Below are 26,253 nucleotides of genomic sequence, written 5' to 3' on the forward strand. Positions count from 1 at the left end.
TTAAACAAAAGAGCTTTTTTCTTTTGTCCAGTATGTTGTCTAGGGGGTTTGCAACAGAAACCATATGTGGCCCACAATTACTATCCGACCTTTTCTGGAAAAGGGTTGATCCCTGGTTTAAAGAGTTTGAAATATCTCAGATCAATGAAGGCAAAATGTTACTAACAATGATTGACTTTTTCATTTGTAATTTAATTTATGGCAACCACTGTCTGCTTGTTTTTTTGTGTGTTTTTTTTGCGGTACGCGGGCCTCTCACTGTTGTGGCCTCTCCCGTTGCGGAGCACAGGCTCCGGACGCGCAGGCTCAGCGGCCACGGCTCACGGGCGCAGCCGCTCCACGGCATGTGGGATCCTCCCGGACCGGGGCACGAACCCGTGTCCCCTGCAGCGGCAGGCGGACCCTCAATCACTGCACCACCAGAGAAGCCCCTGTCTGCTTGTTTTAACAGAGCTTTATGGGCATTATTTAGGATGAATATAATCCCATTGCAGTATTTAATTGTGTCTGGCAATATTCACATGGGGTTATTACGATTTTGTCCAGGGAATGGAGACTCTAGAAGTAGCTCATATTTCTGTCACCTCCGTCTGAAGCCCCTACCTTCCTCACCACAGCTCACCTGATTGAAATCTCTTGCTACCCTCTCCCCTGGCCTGAAGGAGTTTGGCAGGGTGAGCTCAGGAAGGGCTGCTGAGGAATTTTCCACCTTATTCTGTGCCTGCTGAGAGTAGGGAAGGATTTCCAGCAAGGGAGTGTGTGATCAAAAGCCCGTTAAATGTATGGGTGCAGAAGCGTAAGTCCTGGGACGGAGGCATGTTGTGGAGGCTACAAGGTACAAACTGAACCTCCTGGAAGAAATGGGGCCCAGATTAGACCCTGAAGGGTGGGCACCTTTGTGGGAGGGCAAAGCAAAGTTCCAGAAGTATGAGGGGATGTCTCATAGCGTTTCCTGCCCAGGGCTGGAGGCTTTTATAGTATAGTGTGAGATGAGGTTGGAGCATCAATGTGGCCAAGTCACTGGGAATTTTAAGGTGTATGGAATTCCAAATCCGGTAGCCAGTGAGGAGTCATTGTTATTTATTTTTAAAAGGAGCCGTGTGTGTGTGTGTGTGTGTGTGTGTGTGTGTGTGTGTGTGTTGGGGGACAGTGAAATGACAGTCACAAAATTGTCAACTAGTTGTTAAACCCTGACACAGTGCTGGGCGTTGGGCTCAGCGTATTACATGAATCATCTCATTTAATCCTCACAACGACTCTGTGGGGGAAGGCATTGTTATCTCCAGTTTGCAAATGAGGAAATTTGGGCTTAGAGAGGTTAAAATAACTTGCCCACTCTCTCGCTTTGTCACAGTTTACCCTTCTGCCTCCTCATATCCTGAAGTCCATATATACACTACCAAACATAAAATAGATAGCTAGTGGGAAGCAGCTGCATAGCACAGGGAGATCAGCTCGGTGCTTAGTGACCACCTAGAGGAGTGGGATAGGGAGGGTGGGAGGGAGGGAGACGCAGGGGGGAAGAGATACAGGAACATATGTATAACTGATTCACTTTGTTATAAAGCAGAAACTAACACACCATTGTAAAGCAATTATACTCCAATAAAGATGTAAAAAAAAAAAAAAGATACATTAAAAAAAAAATAACTTGCCCAAGTGTCTGAGGTGATTAACGAGCAGAACCATGACAGTCTGACCCAGGAGCCCAAGCTCTTAACTCCTGAAACAAGCTCAGTGTAAAACATTCCAACAAAACAGGAAAAAAGAGAGTGAAAAGGAACTGAAACCCTGCCTCCCGGGAGTGACCACTTTGGGTGCCAGTCCTTTTAGACATCTTTCTATGTATGTGCACAACAAGATGTATGCGTTTTGCATAACTTCTGCCAGGATTGGGTAAATCCTATGTCTGCAAATTTTACATAAATGGCAACATACTATATATGGATTTTTCCCCCCAATTTAAAACTAATTTTCTAATTTTAACAAGTGGAGGTATAGTGTTAAAAAACAAAATTCAGGGACTTCCCTGGTGATCCAGTGGTTAAAACTTGGCGTTTCCACTGCAGGGGGCGTGGGTTCCATCCCTGGTCAGGGAACTAAGATCCTGTGTGCCACACGGCGAGGCCAAAAAATTAAAACAAAAACCAAAATTCAACCGAGTAGATTTGAAGATCTAATGGGCTTTATTCAATGATTTATGAATCAGGCACCATCCCATATAGCAGCTAGAGGGGTCCTCCCAGGGGTTGTACAAAATGGAAGGTTTTTATAGGAAGAGAGTGGGGCAAAGGAGCTATTATCAAAAGAAAAGAAAGGATTATATTTTAGGTCAGGACATCTTTGGGGGGAGAGGGGGGAAGGAATAGCAGGGGTTTTAGCATGCACATTGCCTCTTTTCCTCTGGGGGACGGAGCAGGTCTATGAGACAGGCTGCCTCATTGGTGCTGACCAGAAAATTCCAGACTGGTTGATTAAGATTACATTTCTGGATAGACCTAGAAAATATTATATTTAGCGAGGTAACTCAGACAGAGAAAGACAAATACTACATGATATCATTTATATGTGGAATCTAAAGATAATACAAATGAGTCTATATACAAGACAGAAATAGACTCACAGACACAGAACACAAACTTACGGTTACCAAAGGGGAGAGAGAGGGAGGGAGGTACAAATTAGGAGTATGGGATTAACAGATACAAACTACTATACATAAAATAGAGAAGCACAAGGATTCAGCACAGGGAACTATATTCAGTATCTTGTTATAACCTATAATGGAATATAATCTGAAAAACAATAACTAAATCACTTTGCTGTACACCTGAAACTGACACAATATTGTAAATCAACTATACTTCACTAAAAGAAAAGAATAAATAGTAAAAAAAAATTACATTTCTGGGGAAGGTCGTAACTGCAGTAAAGTCAGGTATCAAGTGCAGCTTTGATACCATGGACTTTAGCACAAGTGATGCCATTTGGGCCTGTGCTTTTCTCTGTAACAATAGTATTTCATCATATGACGGTACCCTCATCCACGTAACCAGTCCTTTATAGATCATTGCAGGTTCTGGAGCAAGGAAATCTTAGTAAGCTTTTTTTTTTTTATAAACTTATTTTAAATTGCTTTCTTCTCACACCTTTGGGAAGCTCATGTGCCTACATTTATTACTTTTGTTTGTTCACTCATTTCTTACTTTTTAAAGCAATCTTTTTTAAAAAACGTATTTATTTTATTTATTTATTCTTTTTGGCTGCCTTGGGTCTTTGTTGCTGAACGCGGGCTTTCTCTAGTTGTGGCGAGCGGGGGCTACTCTGCGTTGCGGTGTGTGGGCTTCTCATTGCGGTGGCTTCTCTTGTTGCGGAGCACGGGCTCTAGGCACGTGGGCTTCAGAAGTTGCAGCATGTGGGCTTCAGTAGTTGCAGCACGCGGGGTCAGTAGTTGTGGCGCATGGGCTTAGTTGCTCCGTGGCACGTGAGATCTTCCTGGATTTATTGGCAGACGATCCTTAACCACTGTGCCACCAGGGAAGCCCCTTGGTAAGCTTTTTCACTGAACCTCATGCTTTCTCACTTTCCTTGCAGCATGCTCTTGACGCTGACAACGCAGGAGTAAGCCCCATAGGAAACTCTTCTAACAACAGCAGTCACTGGGACCTCGGAAGTGCCTTTTTCTTTGCTGGAACTGTCATCACCACCATAGGTATCAATGTATTTGCAAGTATCTTTTCCTCTGCAGGCCCTCCTGAGGAATGGCACTAAAATCAACATTTTGTCCTCATAGAATACATGGCAGCCGGAGGTTCAAAGGAGGCTGAGGAAACACTGTCAGATTAATGCAGTACTTGTGTGGTGGCTTTCAATAAAAGGCAGAGCAGAATGAAGAATTTCACTTTTCAAAATGAAAGACTAGGGAAACTTTCGTTTGAAAGGACCTCATGGAAAGGTTAGGGTAAAAAATGAACCTCTGAACGATCAGTTGAACTCTGATTGCTCAGTTGAGCTCAAATTCTTTTTTAAAAAGTGTACTTTTTATTGACGTTATACATTAAACAGCCAAACTGTGTTCCACAAAGTTTGTTATGTAAAACAGCAGTCTCTGCCCCTCTCCTCTTTTTCACCTCCCCTGGGGCAACCCCTTTCATTTCTTTTGCATGATTATTTTGATATTCATCTCCATGTCTTTAAATGTCACATTGGTATTACACTTCCCGAATTTTATTTTAGAGGTGATTTCTTGACTTCCCATTGTGGAAGATGAGGAATCAGTTCTCTTTTTCCTCCCCGCCCCACTGTAGAAGAGCTCTCTTCCTGTCCTCTTTCCTTCCCAGTATAGTTTGATTAGATCAAAAGTGAATGTGAGTAGTTGCATTATTTTGCTAGGTAAATGCTCCTCTTCCAACTGATCGTAAGGCGAGCTATGATTACTTCCTTCCTGCACCAATTTTTGTCTTTTGTCAATTTTTGTGTGTGTCTTTTTTCTTATACTTGGGGAGTTTTGTATTTTTGCCATAGGGATTAAACGATTTGTCATAGGGGTTAACTTTATAATTATAATCGCATATAATAACCTTAGTGTTCTATTCTTTAAGTAGTATCTATTAGTTCCTTATTATGGGTGATGACATCTCTTCTCTTTCTCCACCACACAATTTTAGTTGACACCATCCTTTTAATGTTTACTTTTACATTATTAAATATGCTTAGGCTTCTATTAGAAGAATTGCCCACTTTAATAACTCTTGGCTCTCAATTATTATATATAATGCAGTCAGGGAACTTACTCAGCATCTCAACTTCTTTTCTTCTTCCACTATCAATTATTACTCATTGTATCATTCTGTAACATCAGGGTGTATATTTCACATTCTGCTATTCTGTTCTGCTACCTGGGCACTCCCATTTGTTTTAGTCATAGTTCCACAGTTAAGTATTTTCGCTGTTCATCTCTAGCCCTGGTTTTCATCACGGTTTTGCTATAGTTTTTGTCACCATCACTTGCTTGGCTGAAACTCTTCTTCAGGTAGTTGCCTTAAGAATGGCTCCAGGGAGCAATATTCCCTGGGTTCTTGTGTTGTTCAAAATGGTCTTATCCTTGGAGGGCAGTTTGGCTGGAAATGAAACCCTTGACTCACATGTGCTTTTTTAAGGATCTTGTTGGATCTCCACTTTCTCCCAATGCTTATGTTGCTGTGGAGAAACCTGATGCCAGACAATTTTTTCCCTTTTATAAGTGACTTGATCTTTCTGCTCAGCTACTCAAAAGATTATTTCTTTATCTTTCATCTGATAACACTACCAGGTTTTGTCCCTTTTATTTCAGGAAAGTTTTCTTGATTGCTATTTTTAAACATTTTCTCTGCTGTATGATTTTGGTTCTGTTCTTTGGGAACTCCAGTTATACATCTATCATCACTTCTTTGCTTGTCTTCTATGTCTAGTGTTTTCCCTCTACTCCTTTTTGTCTTTAAAATTTGGTTTTCAACTTGTTAGTATTATCTTCTTTTTTTTGTTATTTTTTCACAGTGCCTACTCTGCCATGTGCTTCTTCCAATTTTGTTTTCATTTTTATGAGCATTAGGGGACTTTTTTCTTTCCTACTTTTTCCCTGCATTCTATTAGCTTGGCTCACATTTCATCTGCACTTGTTGTCTCACCATTTCCTCCCTGATTTCTTGCATCTTTGTGGTTTCTCTGTGATGATTCTTAGAGGTGATTACTTCATAGTTGTTTACACTTTTCGTCTGGTTGGGGCAACATTTTTCTGCTGAGTGTCTCACATTCACTGGTAAGTTTTGCTGCTCTTTCACATTTTTAAAAAAAGGAAGCTTTATGCTGGGCCAGTTTCTTTCTTTTTAATTTTTTATTATTTTTTCGGCTGCATTGGGTCTTCGTTGCTGTGTGTGATCTTCCTCTAGTTATGGCGAGCAGGGACTGCTCTTTGTTGCGGTGCATGGGCTTCTCATTGCGGTGGCTTCTCTTGTTGCGGAGCACAGGCTGTAGGTGCACGGGCTTCAGTAGTTGTGGCGTGCAGGCTCAATAGTTGTGGTTCGTGGGCTCTAGAGTGCAGGCTCAGTAGTTGTGGCGCACAGGCTTAGTTGCTCCGTGGCATGTGGGATCTTCCCGGACCAGAGCTCAAACCCGTGTCCCCTGCATTGACAGGCAGATTCTTAACCACTGCGCCACCAGGGAAGTCCCTGGGCCAGTTTCTTTTTCACATACTTGATGCCAAATGAACTGGATATTCCTGGACCAGCTCTCTGCTGAACATTTCCATGGGCTGGGGAGAGCAGAGCAGGGAGAAGCAGGTAACCTTTCTGGTAGCACATGCCAGGACTCTCCTCTTTCCTGTTGTCAGAGAGACAGAGTGCTTCCTGCAAATATGGCCCATCTGTGTTATTCTCTGTATAGCTCTGCCTCTTCTGTTTTTCTGGATCAGATCAAGTTTAGGGGGGCTTCTGCTGCTCTCCCTCTTCACCCTACATTCCATACTTGGTACATATAGGGTTATCTTTTTTGAAGTTCAAGGTGAGACACTCACTTTCATAACTGGATTTTTGCAGGGACTTTCTGAGATATGCCACCTATGGACCCTCTCATCATTCTCTGTACTTCTTCTCTGTATTATTTTTCCATATTGCTTCTGTGTAATCTCATCTTCTTTTGGTAATCCTTACGTATATTGTGGAATCTGTAGATTGCATCCCTCTCCCAGCTCTGCTGAAAAAGAGTTTGAGAGTTATCTGCCCTCATTTACTAGTGAGGTAGTGAAGTCACACTACAATAAAAATTCTCATTCAGAAGAATGGGAGACACACAACAGTCACCGGTTCATAGCAATGTTGGACACACAGTGGGATGCTCTTCTACCCTCGAAGTGGGAGGATTCCTTCGTTAACATTTGTTTATACGCTTTGGGAGGAAATCTCTCTCATAGCTCAAGTCTCTCAAATCTCATAGCTCTCTGAGGCCCAGCTCTGCCTTCTGGGAGGTTTTTCCCTCTCCCTTACTTCTTGGTGTTGGAGAGTATGCCTTTTTGGGGGGATGCATCTTTGACGATTGACTTCCTATTGGCACAAGTTTCAGAAGCTAAGCGTTGTTTAGAGGCACAGGATTTTGTTTATGGTTGTAGACCTCCTCTTTAGGACCTGTGTTATTTTTACATCGGTGCAATGAAGAAAGTTATATGCATTAAGAAAACTAGAGTCAGAGAGAATTGTCATTCCTTTTTAGAAAGCCTCTTAATCATGTGATGTACTAGGTTCACGCTTGCAAGTCTGCAAATACATTAAGATCAACTATGACAAGTAGTAGAGGTGTGCATTACACTGGTGAGTCTAGGGCCTAGAAACCTTTCAGACACTCCAGACCAGATTAGGTCATATTTGTCCTCAATCCCACAGCATCCAACAAAGGAAGCAGGGTGATACGGCGCCATCTGGTGTAATGGCAAACAGTGCTATACACCTCAGCATCCCCCGAGGGCATCACTGTAGTAGAGCAGAGAAGACCAATGTCAGGTTAGATTGTGTTCAGTGGTCTGGTTATTAAGATGGGGAAATGTGTCATGTGTTTCAGGGGGATTTATAGTAAAATAATTGAAATTGAGAAAGTCTAGGCCACTTCAAGAAGTACATTTTGGAAAGTGCACCTCCAGTGCCCAGTATTGGACACATGAGACCTTAGTGTATATTAAACAAAAAAGAAAATTCTAATATTCTTATTTTTATAAAATGGCTAAATCAGTGGCCTATATGATGCACTGAAAAACACTATAGCTACATTGGGATGTGCGCCCATTTATCGTGTTAACTCATTAAGCTCCCAAGGGCTTGGTTTATTGAACAACTGTGTTCACTGACCCACATGACATTATGTAACTGAGGAATGGTGGTTCCAACCACCTAATGAGGAACATTTGACGTGTAACGTCTTCTGCCCCTTTTAATGTGCTTACACTGGAATCTTTGAGTTTGTGCAAATGAGTCAGTTTCTGCTGCTTGGCACCCATTCACTTACTCACTCTTGTCCTGATAACCATTTCCCTAATGGTCCCCTTCCCCACACTTGGCCCCCAGGCCACGGGAAGAATCATCTTGTCTAGACTCAGAAATCCAGTGCCTTTTGTTTACAATAACCAAGACATGGAAGCAACCTAACTGTCCATTGCCAGATGAATGGATGAGGAAGACGTGGTACATATATACAACAGAATACTACTCAGCAATAAACAAGTATGAAATAATGCAGCAACATGGATGGATCTAGAGATTGTCATACTAAGTGAAGTAAGTCTGAAAGAGAAGGACAAATACCATATGATGTCACTTACATGTCGAATCTAATACATGACACATATGAACCTTTCTACAAAACAGAAACAGACTCACAGACATAGAGAACAGACTTGTGGTTGCCAAGGGGGAAGGGGGTGGGGCAGGGATGGACTGGATATTTGGGGTTAGTAGGTACAAACTATTACATATAGAATGGATAAGCAACAAGGTCCTTCTGTATAGCATAGGGAACTATATTCAATATCCTATGATAAACAATAATGGAAAAGAATATAACAGAAAGAATGTGTGTATATATATATATATATATATATATATATATGTAACTGAATCACTTTGCTGTACAGCAGAAATTAGCACAACGTTGTAAATCAACTATACTTAAATTAAAAATGTGAATTAAAATTAGATTAGAACCATAAAAATAAGAAATCCAGTGCCTTGCATGTGCGTGGCCGCAGCCCTGAGTTCAGAGACAGACATGAGATCTGGATTAGGCCAATAAGCAAGTCAATTCCTGGGCTTTTGCTTGAGCGTTGGAGGAAGTGACTTCTCTTTCTTACTGGATGTAAATTGGGAAAAGGATAAGCCTGGGACCCTACCATTCATTTTTGTCCCTTGAGGGTTTTTCTGCCTAGAATTCAGCTAACAGTAAAGAAGCAGATTAACAGGAGAGGAGTGATAAGCGGGGTGCAGCTGGTATCCTTTGAGCTTGGAATGAAGCTACCCATGAAGAATTAAATAAATATTAAATATCCTGCTATTTACTGGGGTCTGTACATTTCTCTTTTTTCTTCAGCAAGTGTGCATTGGGTTTTATCTCGCCTAAGGCTGAAAAATTCTAACCAATGCACACTTATGGCTCAGAGATCACAGAGGGCCAGTAAGTATCCTCTGACCTCATAGCCAGTGCCTGACCCTGCTGGCCACTGCAGCTGCCATCTCCCACCTTCTTTGGGCTACTTGCTCTTGATTTAAAGTCTTAGAGCTTCCTATTGGGTAAGCCCCTAAGTTCATATGCTGGTGTCCTGGCAACCTGGGATGCTGTTGCCTGTATAGTGAGAGGCAGGACGCTGTGTCATATCTGGGCAAAGGACAGAGACCTTTCCCAAAATATGAAAGAAGGTGGAGGCTGAACAGGAAACTACTACAAAACAAGCGTAAATCAAAAACAAACAAAAATAAAACCCAACCCAAACCACAAGTCCACTTCAGTATCATGGCTCAGTGTTAGTGTTAGAGATTGGGTCCTTTACTATTCAATGGAGAAAATGCTATTTTCTCTCTCACTTTGTCTTAATTGAAAAATAATGTGTTGTGAGTTGAACATCATTTAGCTGGCTAAGTTTTGACTCCAGGGCGGAGGGTCTTTAGAGAGTCATACCAGTAGAAAATTCTAAAGAAAACATAAGTACAATGTTAGTAAGAATAATGAAGTGAGGAAATAAGGTTTTTTTCCCCAGTTATTTAGTGGTAAATTCATTCATCACAAGTGGTAGCAAAGCTGATAAGAAAACTAAGAGCCTGCTAATTCTTCCCTTTCTTGCTGAGAAATTTTCCATCATTTAGGACACAGGCAGTAGAGCAGCTGGAGCTGAGGAACGTTTTCATTATTTGTGAAATACGCATACATTAGCATGCTTGCTTGGTTTCACATAATGTGTGACATAATTCGGTAAACATTTTCCCATATTACTAAGGTTCTTCGAAAAACATAAGCTTTGATGGGTTCCATTGGCTCTACTCTCAATGCTGTCATCACATGTTGTTGGAGTCGTACGCGGTTTTTACTTATGTGATGGTGTAACATCACGATGAAAATCTTTCTTCATGAATGGTGATCTTCATCTGTGGCTGTTTCCTTGGAAAGATCCCCCAGGGCTTGCTGTGTCAAAGGGCCTGGACCTTTTAAAGGCTTGCCAAATTGCTCTCCAGAATGACTCTCTTGAGTACTATGTACTATTCAGACACAGAAGAATGTGCTCATTATTTAGAATGTGTTAGAGAGATCTTAGGAATAATAGTCTTTTCCTGAAAAGCAGTGATATTACTCAGTATCAGAGGTCCCTTTTATATGAAAATATCAAAGCTTCTTTTTTTTTTTTAAATAAGGTTTTCTTGTGCTCAGATATACAGGAAGATCTCCAAGTGTATGGCAAAAGGGAGAATACTCAGGCTCTTTTCCAAACCAGGAGCCATGCCAGAAGACTAGACTGCTGTCTTTGTTGAGGTCACTGTGCACCCTGTTCCCTTTCTCGGTAACTAATTCTGATGTGAGAAAGTCCCACCTGCCTCAATTGTTGACTCTGCTGGTGGGTCTCCAGCAACTAGTTTTTCTAAGCTGGAGGAATGATACTCCTGTGTGCAGATTGTTTCCCACAAACCATCACATGTGGAAGGGCAGAAAATGATTGCGTTCTCACCAACAGCTATGGAATGCAGTTAGATGTCATCTTGGAGGCTTTTTTTTTTTTGTCTTGGCCACACTGTGTGGCATGTGGGATCTTATTTCCCTGATCAGGGATGGAACCCATGCCCCCTGCAGTGGAAGTGCAGAGTCTTAACTGCTGGGCTGCCAGGGAATTCTCCATTTGAGGCATTTTTGGATTAAGTCACTTGGCTCTACCCATATCCTAGAGAGCCCCTCATCAGGTCCCAGACGGTAGTCAGTAACTGTGTTCCTTGCCTGGTGGCCTCAGTGAAGAGCTGTACTGGCCAAGGTACCAAGGCAGCTATTTCTACTTGACTAGCACTTGGATTGGACGTTTAGCCCATGGCTTTGGGAATAGCTGTCACTGTGGCTAACACTTACTGGGTGCTTACGAGGTGCCAGGAACTGTGCTCCACATACGTTATCTCACTTAGTTTCACGTTAACTTCATGAGGTAGGTACTCTTACTTGCCTTATTTTACTAATGAGAAGACTGAGACCCAGGGATGTCAAGTAGCTTGTTCAGTATCTCAAGGTCGGTAAGCCATGGAGTCTAGCTTTATTCACCAGGACCAGCTACATAAGGCACAAGGCCCAGTGCAAAATGAAAATTCAGTCTTTTGCTAAAATAAAAAGATTAAGAAGGACAAAATGGCAAGGGCAGAGCATTAAACCAAGCGTGGGGCCCTTCTGAGTATGGGGCTCCATGTGACTGCACAGGCCACACGCCCATAAATGCACAGACAGTAGACTTTGAGAACATGTACTCTAAACCAAATACCAGAGCTGAATAGCACATGGTTTGCCCAAGATTTGACTTTGGCATGTAAACAGCAAATGGAAGAGTTTCACGTGCACCACTCAGGCCTGAGTCCTCTTGAAACACCAGCTTTGTCTTTGGAAAGGGCTTGGGCTGTTTTCTAGCCAGGGGTGACCAGAGCTAAGCACTACCTTGGTCCTTCTCGTTCACAACAGAATGTTCTCTCTGGGCTGGTCATCTCCTGCCAAAAGTCACCAGAAGCCAGTTGGTGGAGGAGCTCCTGGAACTTCTTCTGCTTTATTTTCAATCCAGTTCTAATGTCCTGGGCTAGTTCTTCCTGACCATCTGCCTCTCACTTCCCAGCCTTTGCTGCCCCATCCATACGCACACCCCAAATCCAGCTGTGGGCCCACCCAAGCCATTGAGTCAGCCCAGCCTGGGGCACAGGCATTTTGTCTTTTGTCCTGGTGCTATAGGAGAACAATGGAGTTTCCGGAGGGAAAATAGGAACCAACCCTGTTTACTCCTGGGGCTTTAGTTTTCCTGGAGACACATAGCTTAGAAACGATTCCTTCCCACAGAAAACCTGGGGCAAGATGATAACTGTGGATCCTTACTGAGGGCTTATTCTTTGCATCATGCTTCACATGTATTTAATCTCCACAGGTTACTCATGCTTCACATGTAACTCTTTAAGCTATGAGGTAGGTGCTATTAATAGCTCCATCATTCAGTCACGGAAAGCAAGGCAGAAAGGTAGATTGCCCAAGATCTGAGAGTTGGTAAGTGGAAGAATCAGAGCAGGAATCCCCGCAGTCTCGAGTTCTAGAGCCACTGTTACACCTTACTTCAAAGTTCCATCAAGCCTTCTGGAAGGATGGGCAGGGAAGTCTAGCAGGCCCGGTACAAACAGAGGCAAAAATCCAGGAATGTGGCCCTCTTGTTGCCTCCTGTTTAGAGCAAAGCTCTAAAATGTAGCTTCTGGAAATTTCTCAGAGTAACAGGGTTGAGGGTCAAACTGGAGAACCGTCTTTCCATATAGTTCATCAGAGGCAGGTGACACAGATACACACACGCACACACACACACACACACACACACACACACACACACACACACACACAATACAGCATTACTCAAGAACAGCAATTATTTTATGTCCCATGTGAGGTGATGGCCTGAAATATATTTAAAGACTTATTTTGTTACCAAGTCCAAGCTTGCTCCGCTTGCCGCACGACAGGCCAATAAATCAGAGATGAGGTGTTGAGGCAAGGAATAATGACTTTGACTTTGTTCAGAAAGGCAGACCGAGAAGATAGCAGACTAGTGTCTCCAATAAACCATCTTATCGGGGTTTGGATGCCAGTATAGCCTTACAAATGTTCCCTGAAATGGCCAGCCTTAGGGTGGGGATGTTTTAATTTCTTCTTTCTTGCAGCCATCCATAGGTGGACAGGGTTTGGATGTTTCCCTGAACAAAGGCACTTGGGTTTAACATTCAGGCAGAGGGGCAGGGTTCCCTGAGGCAGGCCATTGTGTACAGACACTATCCTTTTAGTGAACAAAAGCAACAGTTAGCAAAGGTTAAAGTAAAAGAAACAGATCCAACATGTAGTCAGATTGGCTCTTCCCTGTTACAATTTGAATATTACTTCACTAGTGCCCAAGAACTTTGCTCTAATTTTATTTTAGTGTCTAGTCTGCGAAACACTGAACAAGTAAGGAGCTGATTGTAAGACTACTACTAACCCTTGGCATTGGTATAGCACTTTACAGTTCACTGATTTTCCCCACATTGTCCATCAACCCCTCTAATACTAGGATTGGGGAGGTGAAGCGAGCCTAAGGCCAACCAGGTAGAAGGAGGTGGTATCGGATTTGAGCCTCATCTTCCCACTTTTCTCTCATGCTCCTAAGATGACACTGGAATGTCCCCTGAGCACAGTCCTTACTGTGGTGGGACAGATCCTCTCTAAAAGCTGGAGGAAGGGGTGCAGCCCCTGTTAGGGCTAATAAGAGGCCTATTAAGCAGGTGTAAAGCCTCAGTTTGTCTGCCTGTGTCTGCAATGTGCTTCTTTCTGAGATATTCAGACTAAAGGAAAACCTATATTCCTTGACAGTAATCAGGCAATTATGAAACAGTCAAGCAAGAGTGATAAATGTTTCCACAAATTACCAGAATATTTCCAAGAGTCACCATAACTCTGCATAAAGTGGAGCTATATAGGCACATTTATTCCTTTTTTAATAGGGCTATCTTAATGTAAATTGGATTATTCTAGAGGGAGATGCTTACAAAATGATTTTGTCCAAGTTCCTGAAAACACTTGAAAAAAGTTCTGAGAGCCTTTGGTTTTTTGTGTGTTTTTTTGCACAATTAAATCAAAAATCATGGTGAGTAAAAGAAATGCAAGATTAGGAAGGCTTGCCTGAACAGTCATTTAAGAAATAGAAGCTATAATTTAGATGATTTATGATAAGACGTTTGAATGATTGTGACTGGAAAATTGAAAGGGAAAATAACCAGGTGACTCATCACCTAAAGGCAGAAAGCAACAGTGAGTTCTCCAGGCCTGTAAGAGGATGAATGATGGACCAACCATCAACATTATCTTTACTCTGTTGCATCCCCCAAATGCCAGTAAGCCATGAGCCCAATAACTCACTTCTTGCATGGGTTTAGAAATAAGCTCCAGGAGTTGCCCTATATGGGAGAATAGTTAGGTGACTATCTAGACACTAGTTAGCATAATGTTGCAAGATTCATTGGCATGAAAGTGAGTAACAAGTAATTTAGAGTCTCATCTCTGTGTAATTTGTGCTAATGCTATAAGCCTTTTTCTTCCAGCACCACTTTCTTCAGTCCCGTCATACAGAGTAAGCCGAATACTCACTAGACGTGAGTTACTTACGTAATTGCAGAACTCTTGAGAACGCAGGTGTTGGTGTTTTCAAAGCACTATTTGACATAACATATGAATAGACCTGGCTATAAAAGGATTCTATTGTATTTAAACATCCATTCCACCAACAAACATTTATTTAGCACCTGATAATCCTTGGGGCAAGAAGTGGGTGGGATATCATCCACCCTGGTCAGGATGGCCATCCGTCAAAAAATCTACAAACAATAAATGCTGGGGAGGGTGTGGAGAAAAGGGAACCCTCTTGCACTGTTGGTGGGAATGTAAATTGATACAGCCACTATGGAGAACAGTATGGAGGTTCCTTAAAAAACTAAAAAGAGAAATACCATATGACCCAGCAATCGCACTACTGGGCATATACCCTGAGAAAACCATAATTCAAAAAGAGTCATGTACCACAATGTTCACTGCAGCTCTATTTACAATAGCCAGGGTATGGAAGCAACCTAAGTGTCCATAGACAGATGAATGGATAAAGAAGGTGTGGCACATATATACAATGGAATATTACTCAGCCATAAAAGGAAAAGAAATTGAGTTATTTGTAGTGAGGTGCATGGACCTAGAGTCTGTCATACAGAGTGAAGTAAGTCAGAAAGAGAAAAACAAATACCATATGCTAACACATATATATGGAATCTAAAAAAAAAAAAAAAGGTCATGAAGAACCTAGGGGCAAGATGGGAATAAAGACGCAGACCTGCTACAGAATGGACTTGAGGGTATAGGGAGGGGAAAGGGTAAGCTGGGACAAAGTGAGAGAGTGGCATGGACATATATACACTACCAAACGTAAAACAGATAGCTAGTGGGAAGCAGCCGCATAGCACAGGGAGATCAGCTCAGTGCTTTGTGACCACTTAGAGGAGTGGGATAGGGAGGGTGGGAGGGAGACACAAGAGGGAGGAGATATGGGGATATATGTATATGTATAACTGATTCACTTTGTTATAAAGCAGAAACTAACACACCATTGTAAAGCAATTATACTCCAATAAAGATGTTAAAAAAAAAAAAAAAAAAGGAAGTTGGTGGGAGGAGAGGCAGGGCTCAGTTGATATGGAGTTCCCAGGAAAGAGAAAAAGAGATCCGGGCAGAGCTAACCATCACTGTCAGCGTGAGTAAGAGCACAAAGTCTTCCCTCCTCCACTCTTTACTCTTTTCCCAGGGTAGGGCTGTACGATCCATGGGTCCTTTCTGAATTTGTACTAGACCACACATCCTCCTTAATGTGGAGCACCCATCACCCTAAGAAGGCAAATGCTGGAGACACCCACAGCCTGTCAGGTGGAGGGGATGGCCATGGGATGAGGCTGTAAGGCAGAAGCTGTTTTTAAATCTAAAAAAGGCAATGCTGAACCCTTCTCAGGTGTTCAGCGTCCCTAAACCAGACACATCCTAGATATGTGATGTTTCTGAAATGGGTTGTACCATTTCCCATCAGAAATGCAATTCTGGGTGACCATAGATTTCCTAAAATGTCATCTAATGAAACACAATAAGATCCTGGAAACCTGGGTCCTTTTGAAAGTATTTACAGGGAGAGAAGGAAGAGAAGCAATGGAACAATGTTCTGAATTTTATAGGGCCTTGGAAATGAAGTTCTGCTCCTAAAACTCATGAAGTGGAGGGGTGGGGGGGAATGGAGAAACCCTTTAAGAAGTCCGGATTCTTTCATTCAGTGCTGTAATTTCTCTGGCGCCTCACCATTCTCCCTCTCTCTTTTTGTTATTTCTCACCAGGGTATGGGAATATTGCTCCAAGCACTGAAGGAGGCAAAATCTTTTGCATTTTATATGCCATCTTTGGAATTCCACTTTTTGGTTTCTTATTGGCTGGAATTGGAGACCAACTGGGAACCATTTTTGGGAAGAGCATTGCAAGAGTGGAGAAGGTCTTTCGAGTGAGTACTGCCATCTATTTAAACCCTAACCTCTGTGATCCAGTTGGCTTTAGCCTGACAGGATCCAGAAGGAATTACCAGGGTGTTCTTGTATCATTATCACTTTTAATGGAATAGTTCAATGTTATGGTCGTATTTTTATTTTTGGCCCATGGTAGTCACAGGTACTGTGCCTAAACTCTTGTCTCTTGTCGGTCTTCCTGGAATCACAACACAAGAGGGTTAAGTATAGATTTGCCAATACAGATTTTCTGAAGAGGTGAGGCATACGCAATTTCTTATGAAAGGTGGAAGATGGGTTCCTTAGTGTGTTGGCAATAAAGTAGAGAATTATAAATCCATCCATTTTGTTATTGGAGCTCCTTCACTTTATTTCCAAGCACAGCATCTTCAGGCTGATCCTGGCTTCTAAGACCTCTTCCAGAAGCCTGCATTTTCTAGACATTGCTCTGTGCTATGTGTCTGTCTCTTCATGGCCCCCCCCGCTCCCACTGCTGAGCGCTCCATCAGCAGTAGTACACTAACATACTAATTCATACTAAGGTGTTGATGATTGCTATTGCCTTAATTAGGCTTTTCCTCTTGAGAATACTCACCTTTAAACAAGGGACAAAAATCTCAACTCAAGGAATTTATTTTCTACAGATGGCATTCCTGGCATCAGTGACAGGCATGTGGAGTAGAGGTGATTGGACTGGGGTTTCCAAAGCCCTTTAGCTCACACCTGTTCACATAGTTTAACAGAACATTAGTTTTACTTAGGTGTTAGGTCATTTCTGCTCTCTTTCTCAGTTTTGACATAATTCTCAAGTCTTTCGAACCTTCTTCAGGGAATTATTTCTTATGATGACTTCATATTTGAAAATGATCATTTGAGATCTTTTTCAGAATCTGGCAATGATGGGCAAAGATAGATCAGTGGTAAGTTCTAAGGCTGCGCTTGTTTTCCCCTCTGAGACAAGAAATCATGACATAAACTTCTCTTTAGAAGAATGCAAGGTAGCTCTCCCCTCGAGAGCTACCAGTTTCAGAAATTCTGGTAGAGTTGAGTGGAGGAATAAGGCACTAGAGCTGGCTTAGAGCCATCTTCTATAAGCTCAGTGATCTTGGGTAAGCTGCCTCAGTTTACTCATCAGCAAAATGGGATGGAATTTGAATTTAAGGTCTGGGTGATGATTAAATGAAATAATGTATGGAAAAGAGCTTGGTACAGGGCCAGACACAGAGTTCAGTGTTGCTGTGTGTCTGTCTCCTGAAAGAAGCACTTGTTGGCAGGCTAGCCACCCATTCAAATTTCATGAGTCGCTCGGTGACATGGGGGTTTTCCTGGAATGTTCTACAGTCTTTGCCCCAAAATGCTGGCTGGCCTTATTAGAACATGCACCTGGGCCCCTTGGTCACCATGGAAACCATCAGTGCTCAGCTTCTGTGCTTCTCAGATGCTCATCTCCCTAAACCAGATGTGGCAACCTTGTCTCCAAGAGCAGTTTTGAACTTCTCAGAGGTACCCTTTTAGCCGTGGCCTCTTGGCTTCTGATTTAGAGAAAAATGAATCTGCGGATTAAACACTCCGAAGAACAGGAGTCAAATGGAGAAATGACTGATCTGGAATTTCTATTTTTATATAGCTTCTCTAGATCTGAGTTTATTTGTAGAAAGAAAGGATCGGACTACAGGCTTTTGAAATCCCCCTTTAGCAAAAATAAAATTTGGTCACTGTATTCTAAATGAGGGAAGAGGTTGCAATCATTTAGTGACATCTGCTACCGAAACTGGGGACTTAGTTCCCATACGAATTTTGGACTGCAAGTACAGAGAACTGTTCTTCCCCTTGAAGATGCCTCTCAAATGGATCATTCACAGGACTCTGGGACAGAGCCTTCAAAATCTTGTTTCATTTTTTTTTTTTTAAGATTTATTATTTATTTATTTTATTTATTTATTTTTGGCTGCGTCAGGTCTTAGTTGAGGCACGTGGGATCTTCGCTGAGGCACGCGGGATCTTCCGTTGCAGTGTGCGGGCTCTTCCTTGTGGCGTGCGGGCTTCTCTCTAGTTGTGCTGTGGGTTCCAAGAGCACGTGCGCTCTGTAGTTTGCGGCACGAGGGCTCTCTAGTTGTGGCGCGTGGGCTTAGTTGCCCCGTGGCATGTGGGATCTTAGTTCCCCGACCAGGGATCGAACGGGTGTCCCCTGCATTGCAAGGCGGATTCTTTACCACTGGACCACCAGGGAAGCCCCTCATGTTTCATTTCTATGCTGATGGCCCACTCAGGTCCTTGCGGTGCCATCAAAGACTGGGAGTCTTTGGGGAAGGAGCAGCGGTATATTACCGAGTTGGCCGCACACGATGTATGCGTTTGCACAACATTTGGAGGGGGCTGTGGAAGGGGTGTCTGAGTTCCAGGAGGAACACGGGTGCACTTCCGGAAACTACAAACAACTGATTCTGCAGCAGTTTGCTTGCTGCATGCAGTTTTGGTGGAAAATCTCAAAGCTTTTTGCTTTTCACTTAAACTACATCTAAAAGGCCCGTTACCCTTAGGTGATTATTTGAGAACTGAAAATTGTACAAACCAACAAAGGTTGGGATTGTGAAGTTTTAGTTCCCACGAGGAAGGTTTATTTATTTATTTACCTGCTCACTGATTAAGGCTTTCCATTCATCTGGTGTGTTTTCTCTCAGCTCTAGGAAGGAGAGGATTTTTAGTGGAGTAAAGATAGAATATAAAATCTAGGTGCCTATATTCTGAGGTGATATGATTTGGTTTCTTCTATACCATTCCAGGTCTGAGCCTCATTTTAAAGAATTGTGGAGACTTACTGTATTATATAGAAATGCCAAAAGCATTCCTGAATACCCGACTGTTGGGGTTTTTATGGGGTGACTAAATGAAAACTCTTTTTTCCCCTCTGGAGTTCAGAACTAATTGAGAAATAGACACAGGAGTCAGATGGAGATTAAAAGGTCAGCTTTATTGCTGATAAGCTCATCAGAGAATGTAGCTTTAGCTTTGATGCCAAAAGGACTTACTAACCATTTTCACCCTGAATTAGAAGAATTTCCCTGCAGTATTAGTTTTCTATTGCTGTGTAACAAATTAGTACAAATGTAGACGCTTAAAGCAACACTCGTTTATTATGTCATAGCTGTGTAGGTGAGACGTCTGGGCAGGCTTGGCTGGGCTCTGGATCTGGGGAAGAATCTGCTTCCACACTCATTCAGGTCTTGGCAAAGGATAGTTCCCTGTGGCTGTAGGACTGAGAGTCCTGTTTCCTTGCTGGTTGTCAGGTGGGAGCCATTCTTACCTTTGAGGTTGCCTGCATTCCTTGGCCTCCATCTTCAGAACCAGTATGGAACCCTTCTTCTATCTCTAGGACTTCCCCTCTGCGCTCTCCCGTCATCTGGAGAAAGCACTATGCTTTTAAGGGCTCATGTGATTAGATCAGACCCACGTGGACAATCTCCCTATCTTTACGTGAACTGTGCCCTATAACATAACAGAGTCATGGGAGTAATCGCTCATCATATCACAGGTTCTGGGGATTAGGGTGGGGCATCTTCTCTGGTCTTTTTAGAAAATCTGCCTCCCACTCCATCTTGGTCGTTGGTAGCACAGGCCTCCTCAGTGAGGGCAGGGTCTGCTCCACTGACCTTACTACATCATAGAGAGCGAAACAGTGCAGCTCTCCGCAGCAGATGGTTTCAAACAAGAGATGAAAGAGGCTGAGCCGAGGGAGCTCAGGCCCTTCTGCTGAGTCCACTGGGTGAGCCACTGTCTGGCTAAGCAGCAGGGGTAGAGATAGGGAGTGTTACTCTAGCTGGAGTCCTTCTACATGGAACATGAAAATGGACATTGCCCCCAACGTTGATTTACAGTGGATGAAGAATTTGACACTTCCTTATCTCGCATAGCAAGAAGGCTAGAGGAAGATTGTTTCCGGTTTGGTGCATCAGTTTCCCAGTGACAAGTTAAGGATTCTGGTGCCAATTCCAATGCGTGGATTTTTCCGCACACCACCAGGTAATTCTCTGGCACCAGCTGGGTGTCCTACAGTTCAACTCAATTCTGACACTATCTGTCTGGAATTAGCATCAGATCCCACAGGTTAAGGGCTCAGTCCTACAAGCCTGCCCTCCCCTTTAGATGCCAATTGCAAGTTCTGCTTGTTACCCATGCTTCTGATGAATGGCTAAAAATCAGAGGTTCCCACAGCATCTTCCTTCCTTGGGTTCAATTAATTTGTTAGCGTGGCTTACAGAACTCAGGAAACCAGCTTATTCACTAGATTACTGGTTTATCACAAAGGATATTTAAAGATATGAATCAAAAGTGAGATGAAGAGATACACAGGGAGAGGTCCAAAAACCATGGAGCTTCTGTCCCCAGGGCATTCGGGGCCTGGCATGGTGGCATGTGGAGTGTTATGGTTCACCAACCTGGACGCTCCCTGAATCTCCTCCTTTTTGAGTTTTGATGGTGGTTTCATCACACAGGCGTGATTGATTCAATCGTTGGCCATTGGTGATCAAGTCAACTTCCAGCTCCTCTCCTCTCCTGGGAAATTGGGGGTTGGAGGTGGAGTGGGGCGGGACTGAAAGTTCCAGCCCTCTATTCCTGGTTGGTTTCCCTGGTAACCAACCCCCATCTTTAGGTGATCCCAAAGCTACCTCATTAACATAACAAAAGAACCTCTATGGCTCTCATCACAGGAAATTCCAAGGGCTTTAGGAGCCCTGTGCCAGGAAAGACCAAGACCAAATACGTATTTCTTGTTCTCAATCACAATATCACACGTGTACACCCGGGTTTGTTCTCCTTCTACTCTGCTGTCCTTGCCACGTTAGCTTTGCGTCCTCAGGCTTGTGACCTCCTTGTTTGCAAGACAGCTGCCTCAGGACCAAATAGCATGTTTTCACTCAACCACATTTAAAAAAATTATTTATTTATATTGAGGTATAGTTGATATACAATACTGTAGGTAACAATATAGTGTACAATACAGTGATTCACAATTTTTAAAGGTTATACTCCATTTATAGTTAAAATAAAATATTGGCTATATTCCCTGTATTGTACAATTATATCCTTGTAGCTTATACATTTTATACATGATAGTTTGTACCTCTTAATCCCCCACCCCTCCCCCCTCCCTCTTCCCACTGGTAACCACTGGTTTGTTGTCTATATCTGTGAGTCTGCTTCTTTTTTGTTATATTCACTAGTTTGTTGTAGTTTTTAGATTCCACATATAAGTGATATCATATAGTATTTGACTTTCTCTGATTACTCAACCACATTTAAGGTAAGACAAAAAGGGCTCCTTTTATGGGAGAAAAGTCTTGCCCCAAATTTTCCCTGCAGACTTCCTCTTCTGTCTCATTGGCCGGAAGTGGGTCGCATGACCATTCCTACCTGCAAGAGAGCTTAGGAAGGTGAGGCATTGACAAAGGAGAATGGGGTGGATTGACTTAGACCATTGGTTCTCAGCGTGTGGTCCCTGGACCAGCAGCATTAGTAGCATACTCTGGGAACTTGTTAGACATGGAAATTCTTAGAGAAGTTGGGGCCCAGCAATCTGTGTCTGCCAAGCTTTCCAGGTGATTCTGATGCCTGCTAAAGTTTCAGAACCCCAAGGCACAGTGGAGTCATATTTCATCTCCGGCTGTGATGAACAAAGTTAGAATTCTGGGAGCAAAGGAGAAGTTGGGGTAAGCAAATGACAGCATCTGCCACAGGTGTCATTCAACTGCTAGCCACACGGACCACTCACAGCGATGCCGCCCTCTCTCCCCCTTACGTATCGATAAATTCGGTGGCCTTTGGGATCCTTGACTGACGAGAGGCTAACTTATACGATACCTAACAAACCACCAGCTTACTCACCCCCGTCCCCCAGGTCTGCTGCTGCCTGGGCAATTCTCCAGACTTTAGGGTTTTTTAGGGGAAGAGAGTCAGGCATGGCATGGCTCTTCAGAGCTTTGGCCTCCAGTCACAACCCACTGGCCTGAACAAGTCACACTGCTCTATCCAGAGCCTGGAATGCATTGTTTGATCTCCAGGAAGGGGGGCGGGGATGGGAAAATAGGTGAGTACTAGTAACGTCATGTGCAGATTCCCTGGGACTACCTGTTGGCTCCGCTCTAGGGTGACAAGCGTCCCTAGAATTTAGATACAGGTGGCCCATGGATCACTCTTTGGGGAACACATCTCCAGTGAAACTCATATAGCATCCAACAAAAGTGGAGCCCCTGATTTGTTGTGACTTGCCTAAAACCACACAGTGAGTTGAGTGAGTGAGCCTGGACTTGGGATAATTTATAATTATTTATATAACATAAAGTAAAAATAATTCTTCCTAGGTTTCCAGCAGGAAATCTGGGCAGTTAGCAAGGAAGGATAATTACTTGGGATTGAGCAGGGATTACTTGGGTTCCAAAGCAGATTTTTTTTTAATTAATTTATTTTATTTATTTATTTTTGGCTGTGTTGGGCCTTTGTTGCTATGCGTGGGCTTTCTCTAGCTGCGGCGAGCAGGGGCTACTCTTCATTGTGGTGCGCAGGCTTCTCACTGCAGTGGCTTCTCTTGTTGCAGACCATGGGCTCTAGGCACACGGGCTTCAGTAGTTGTGAAACACGGGTTCAGTAGTTGTGGCTCGCGGGCTCTAGAACGCAGGCTCAGTAGTTGTGACGCACACGCTTAGTTGCTCCACGGCATGTGGGATCTTCCCGGACCAGGGCTTGAACCCATATCCCTGTGTTGGCAGGTGGATTCTTAACCACTGTGCCACCAGGGAAGCCCCCAAAGCAGATTTTGGAAGTGGGCAGCCTCTTCTTCTCCTGCTATGGGCTGGCTCTTTTGCTGGGCTGGGCCGACTGTCACTTGATAGGATACTGTAGGAAACCTGGTCAGATTTTGGACTGGATCCCATTTTCTTGCTCTGAGCTGGACTTTGGCCTCTGGTAGGAAGCAGCTGCCTTTTTTTATCTGGCTGATCAGCAGGCTTTCTGATATTATCTCTAAAACCAAGGGACACTTTTTTTCTTCTTTGGCCTCGCTCCCAAGGATACAGCAGAAATGTGTATTTGCCTTTGGAACGAAAGGAGCCTGGGTGTAGCTGACAAATAATAACGTGTTACCCTAGGCTTATCGGTGCTGTGATAACCTGGGGACTTTAGAACCCACCAAATGCTTACAACAGGGTGATGACAATCTCAGTCTGGTAATGATGTTCCATTAGTGGGCTAATTGATCACTTTGGATTGCAGGAAGGGGCTGGTGGAGAAAGCCTAGGACTCCTGGAGTCCTCTGCCATGTGCCTGGCCTGAGTCAAAGAAAGATTTTGAAGAACACCCTTGGCAGGAGACTTGTTTCTTACAGCGTGTCTTTGAACTAGTCCCCAGCAGCAACGGGGATAACAAAATTATTATCATGTCAAGAAGATAAAAGCCCTTGTTTTCGAAACTGGGTATTATTCTCGGCTCTGTGGGTTCAACTACAATTTCCAATTCCTAGTATTAGTGTGAAAGTTCGTTGGGGTACTAGTTATGCACACCAGCATCTTGCCTAAATAGCGGGGGGCCGGGGAGGGCCAGATGGTGGGCTGAGAGCGCCCAAGGGTCTGCATGTGTTTATGTGTGTGTACGTGTGTCTTTCTGCCTCTATGACATGCCCCCACTAGTGCATACCCTATTAAACATGCCTGAGAAATAACCCAGTGGGACTAATGTTACATGAATATTGTGAGTTTATTTTGATCAGAGAGAAGACCCTGGTTTTTAATGTGCACACTGCTTTCTTACTTCCCCTAATGGGCTAGAAGAGGGTGCAAGGTAGCTGTTTTTAAATGCACAGAAGGCAAATATTTTTACAGCTTTCTCAACCAGGTTCAGAACAGCTGAATTAATTTAATATTGTCCCAGGGGCTTCCCTGGTGGCGCAGTGGTTGAGATTCCACCTGCCAATGCAGGGGACACGGGTTCGTGCCCCGGTCCCGGAAGATCCCACATGCCGCAGAGCGGCTGGGCCCGTGAGCCATGGCTGCTGAGCCTGCGCGTCTGGAGCCTGTGCTCCGCAACAGGAGAGGCCACAACAGTGAGAGGCCCACGTACCGCAAAAAAAAAAAAAAAAAAAAACATTGTCCCAGATGTGCACTTGGGACAAACTATATAAGTGACATCCACAAAACAGTCTACACAGCATCTCTTAATCACAGCCGTGACACAGTTTGTCCACGATGGTCCTTCGTTTCTCCCTTCCTCTGATGCAGGCTTGCTTAGCCTCAGCTCTATGGACATTTTGGGCTGGATAATTGTCATGGGACCTGTCCTGTGCATTGTAGGAAGTTTAGCAGCTTCCCTGGCCTCTATTCACTAGATGCCAGTGTCATCAGTGCTTCTGGTACGACAGCCAAAAATATCTCCAGACATGACTAAATATCCCCTTGAGGGCAAAATCATCCAGGTAAGAACCATGACTCTGCTGGGATTTAAGGGATCAATTGCCCCACAGGTCCCAAGGGGTGGACCCTGGTCCCCTGGCTGAATCTTCCATACAAGCTCTGGGGTCTTCATCCATGGTCCTGTCCAGTTCATCAATGCCAGTGCCGTTCCCACTCGGAATTCTCTTCTCTCAGATGGGTCCTTGAAGAGGGCTTTAGAAATTTTATACTCTGGGAATAAGATCATTTCTCACCAATAAGGGAACATGCCTGGGGACTTGATTCTGATGATATATACAAAGATAGTTGGTTCTGCTACTCTTCAGCAGGCATACCATCTCAGCACTCTCTCTAGCTGGCCCACTGGGGACTAATCTAATATATGATTCTTCCTCGTTCTTGTCTATCTTTGATAACTGGCCAGTGTCCTTTTGGTGTTTCCTGTTGCCATCTGGGATCACCATGGGAGGTTTTTGTTTGTTTGTTTTTTTATAAATTTATTTTATTTATTTATTTTTGGCTGCCTTGGGTCTTCGTTGCTGCTCGTGGGCTTTCTCTAGTTGGCAGTGAGCGGGGGCTACTGTTTGTCATGGTGCCTGGGCTTCTCACTGTGGTGGCTTCTCTTGTTGCAGAGCACGGGCTGTAGGCTCCAGTAGTTGTGGCGCGTGGGTTTCAGTAGTTGTGGCTCGCGGGCTCTGGAGCAAGGCTCAGTAGTTGTGGCGCACGGGCTTAGTTGCTCCGCGGCATGTGGGATCTTCCCGGACCAGGGCTTGAACCCGTGTCCCCTGCATCGGCAGGCAGATTCTTAACCACTGCGCCACCAGGGAAGCCCACCATGGGAGGTTTTAATGGCCTTTAAAATGCATCTTCACTGTTTCCTATAAACAGCAAGGCTATCAAATCTGCCTAAAATATAACTACTTAAAATACTGCCTGGGGCTTCCCTGGTGGCGTGAGTGAGCCTGGACTTGGGATAATTTATAATTATTTATATAACATAAAGTAAAAATAATTCTTCCTAGGTTTCCAGCAGGAAAACCTATTTGTGCCTCATAGCATTTTATCTGCTCCCAAAGCGTTTTAGTTTTCCAGCTTTATCTCATCTGTGGATACTTTGAATTGGACCATTGCCTCGGATTCTTCTCTCTGCACCTGCTCTAGCTCCTTCACCTGGCTCCTCATTGGCAAACATCTTTTCTTGGTGTTCTCTTCTCCTGGAGATTAACCTAGGACTTCATTAAATGCCCGCTTGCTCGTGTCTGCTGTGTGATTAACGTGAGGGTGGGCTTATAATATGAAAGTGGGCTTGTACTGTCTCGACGGCTGACTGATTTGGGCCCACCTCTGTGAGGCGGGTGGCCAGGCAGACTGTGTTCTCCACTCTTGTGTTCATTTCTCCACTGTGTACAGCCCACTCGGTGTTGACAATAAGGGGAACACACAGCTCTAAGCCAAGCTTCTTGGTGAGCCGAGGCAGCTGGTCT

The 26,253-nt window shown here is 43.6% G+C and overlaps 1 protein-coding gene across 1 annotated transcript in view; it reads left to right on the forward strand.

Annotated features, from left to right (window-relative positions):
* KCNK10 (potassium two pore domain channel subfamily K member 10) overlaps window positions 1-26,253 on the forward strand; it is a 135,407-nt gene that overhangs the window by 83,002 nt on the left and 26,152 nt on the right. Inside the window, exons 3-4 of the mRNA XM_060124903.1 lie at window positions 3,595-3,712; window positions 16,170-16,330. Of these exons, the coding sequence (XP_059980886.1) occupies window positions 3,595-3,712; window positions 16,170-16,330 (279 nt within the window). The remainder of the gene's footprint in view (window positions 1-3,594; window positions 3,713-16,169; window positions 16,331-26,253) is intronic.

Source organism: Lagenorhynchus albirostris, chromosome 1 (genome assembly GCF_949774975.1).
Source record: "Lagenorhynchus albirostris chromosome 1, mLagAlb1.1, whole genome shotgun sequence".
Classification (NCBI taxonomy): Eukaryota; Metazoa; Chordata; class Mammalia; order Artiodactyla; family Delphinidae; genus Lagenorhynchus; species Lagenorhynchus albirostris.